Here is a 2,760-nt window from a genome sequence, read left to right on the forward strand (position 1 = left end):
TTGCGATTGATTGATGAATATAGATGTCGCAGGACAGCAAATACGGAAGTTGGTGATTTATTTTGAAGAGGTCAAGTGCTCAAGTCAAGGCTTATTATTGTGTTGTCTTGGAGCGTTGAAGACAAGCAAACACAACACCTAATCACAGTGCTGCTTACAGTGTTATTCATAAAATAGAATTTCGGCTTCACAGAAGTTGCATCCCTTGTTATTTGATTATTTTTGTGATACGAGTTTTGAATGCACTTTTTTCCCTCATTTTATTAAGGAAGTTAACTTTTTTTTATTAATAATTATTTCGTTTGTGTAAATTGACAATATTTTCTAGTGAATCTTTTGGCTCGAGGCACCACACAAGTGTGTACAATTGTACATGATTAATTCTATCTTATTTTATTCATCAAAAATGATTATACGTTAAATTAAATTATTCCATTGTATATTATGTTAAAGTATTATAACACTACACACAACATTTATATATAATTCACGTAATTATCTATTTATTTAATATTTTATGTAAAACTCATTTAAAAAAATATTAATACGAGTTATATGCTATATCCATAGTTCAGAAAATGACTAATACGAGTTAGTACAAATCAATCATTCACCCTTATTGTCAGTCTCAATATTCCTAATATTATTTGATAGCTACACGTAGCTGGTCTTTAAATACTCTAGCAACCCTTGATTACTCGTCTCCAAATATTAAGTAACAAGTACTCGTCGTTCTCTTGAGTAAACATGTACAATCAGGCCCAAGACACTGCAACACGTCCGAGTCACGCTGTGGAAGCCTCCACCGACCCGAGACACGAGCCGGTGCGATCACGGTGGACGCCAAAGCCTGAACAAACCCTCTTTCTTGAATCAATCTTCAACAGCGGGATGGTCAATCCATCCAAAAACGAGACTGTGAGGATCCGAAAGATGCTCGAGAAGTTCGGATCCGTCGGCGACGCCAATGTCTTCTACTGGTTCCAGAACCGCCGCTCCCGGTCGCGCCGTAGGCAGCGACAAATCCAGGAAAGCCTCGCCACGGGAGAGCCGCAGCGGGGGATTCAGAGTGAAAAGAGAGCCGTGGCAGCTGGTGGATTTGCACCAAATTCTTTTTGTATCAACACAGATTCCTGCAGTTTGGTGGACTCGGGCTCTTCCTCATCTCGCGGGATTAGTACTGATCATTATTTTTTCTCGTACCCGGGACTTCAAGAACTTGGCGGCCAAAACTCAATCTTTGGACACTCCGATGCTACGAATTCGCAATACCAATCTGGTATATATATATATATTTCTTATGTCTAACCATCATATCACGCAGCAGTAGCTGTGAAAATTGTGATAAATTAATAAGTATGTTAAAATCTCATGCATGTCATGATATAATTATTCATTATCAACCAATTGTTTTTAATTAACATATGCAGCCCCAATTAAATTATTGAGCTTTTATAAGATGGAAGATCAAACTTCATCCCACTTCCATGAAAACTAGCTTTGTTGCAATCATATGCACACAATAAAAAATGTAGTTGAATTGCAATTTAAAGCATACGGCGTTCTTTGAGTATCGTTTAGTTAAATATATATTATGTGATTTTCTAGAGGTTTTTTTTTGGGTATATTTCAGAGTATTCATCTATTCAATATACCAACGTAGATTTTTTTTTAGTCAGTTGCATAAATTCAAATTTTCAATTTAAACAATTTAGTTTTTTGTTGAAAATATTCAGAATTTTAATTTTTTGTCGAAATAATATAACCATTAACTACAATAATTCAAATCAATTACGTACATATCTCATATAAATTTTATATTTCAGGAGTGATTACAGTGTTTGTAAATGGAGTAGCAACAGATGTGAGTAGGGGGCCTTTTGATATTAAGGAAATGTTTGGGGGAGACTTTGTGTTATTTCATTCGTCAGGGATGCCATTGCAAGTCAATGAGTATGGATTTCTGGTGCACAGCTTGCAGCATGGAGAAAGCTATTTTCTGGTAATTAATTATATATAATTTACTTCGTGCATTTAATTTTTTTTCTCTCTTATTAAGTTATTTATTAATTTAAGAAAATTAGCCTTGGAACTTGTGTTCCAGCTGAAAACGTCATCCCATATTTTTTTAGTATATATTAATTCAAAAGTGATATATATATACACGCACTGAATTCCATGATCATCGTNTCTCACAAAATACGATCCGTGAGACCTTCTCACACAAGTTTTTGTCCTGTTTTAATAAGGTGGGAACTCTTAAGCACGATCTTTCATGTGTATCGTATAAATTTTTGAACTAACGTAATAGATTGTGAATAACGTTAATAAAGTAAATAATATTAAAAATGTATGTGTGACAAATTCATCTGAAAAAATATTGATAAGAGGAATCAAACTCTTTGTTATTGACTAAGTAATCATCTATTTCATCCATTCTCATCTTATGAGCTCTGTATATTATCTTTTTTTTCTTCAAAAAGTTAAAAACGATTAATTTTTAATCATTTGAGTTTCTTTATTTCTAGAATTAATACCCGATCGACAAAATAAATTATAAATTTGACCACAAAATCTCTTCTCCTTCGTAAAATTTAAAATTTTTCATTAGTTGATCTTGAGGTAATATGGAAAATTTATCCATCATATCCACCGTATTTTGTACGTATTATATTAGTATTTGTATTTCCCATATAATTCAAGAATAAAGCTTATATTTTTTTAACAAAAAATATTATTAATATATATTAGCCTATATAT

The 2,760-nt window shown here is 32.8% G+C and overlaps 1 protein-coding gene across 1 annotated transcript in view; it reads left to right on the forward strand.

Moving 5' to 3' along the window:
- Nucleotides 1–708: 708 nt before the first annotated feature.
- Nucleotides 709–2,760, forward strand: part of LOC140958407 (WUSCHEL-related homeobox 11-like) — a 2,427-nt gene continuing 375 nt past the window's right edge. The window contains exons 1-2 of the mRNA XM_073415878.1: nt 709–1,279; nt 1,827–2,002. Coding sequence (XP_073271979.1) covers nt 748–1,279; nt 1,827–2,002 — 708 coding nt within the window. The 5' untranslated portion in view covers nt 709–747. The remainder of the gene's footprint in view (nt 1,280–1,826; nt 2,003–2,760) is intronic.

This window comes from Primulina huaijiensis, chromosome 1 (assembly GCF_012295235.1).
Source record: "Primulina huaijiensis isolate GDHJ02 chromosome 1, ASM1229523v2, whole genome shotgun sequence".
In the NCBI taxonomy this organism is placed as follows: Eukaryota; Viridiplantae; Streptophyta; class Magnoliopsida; order Lamiales; family Gesneriaceae; genus Primulina; species Primulina huaijiensis.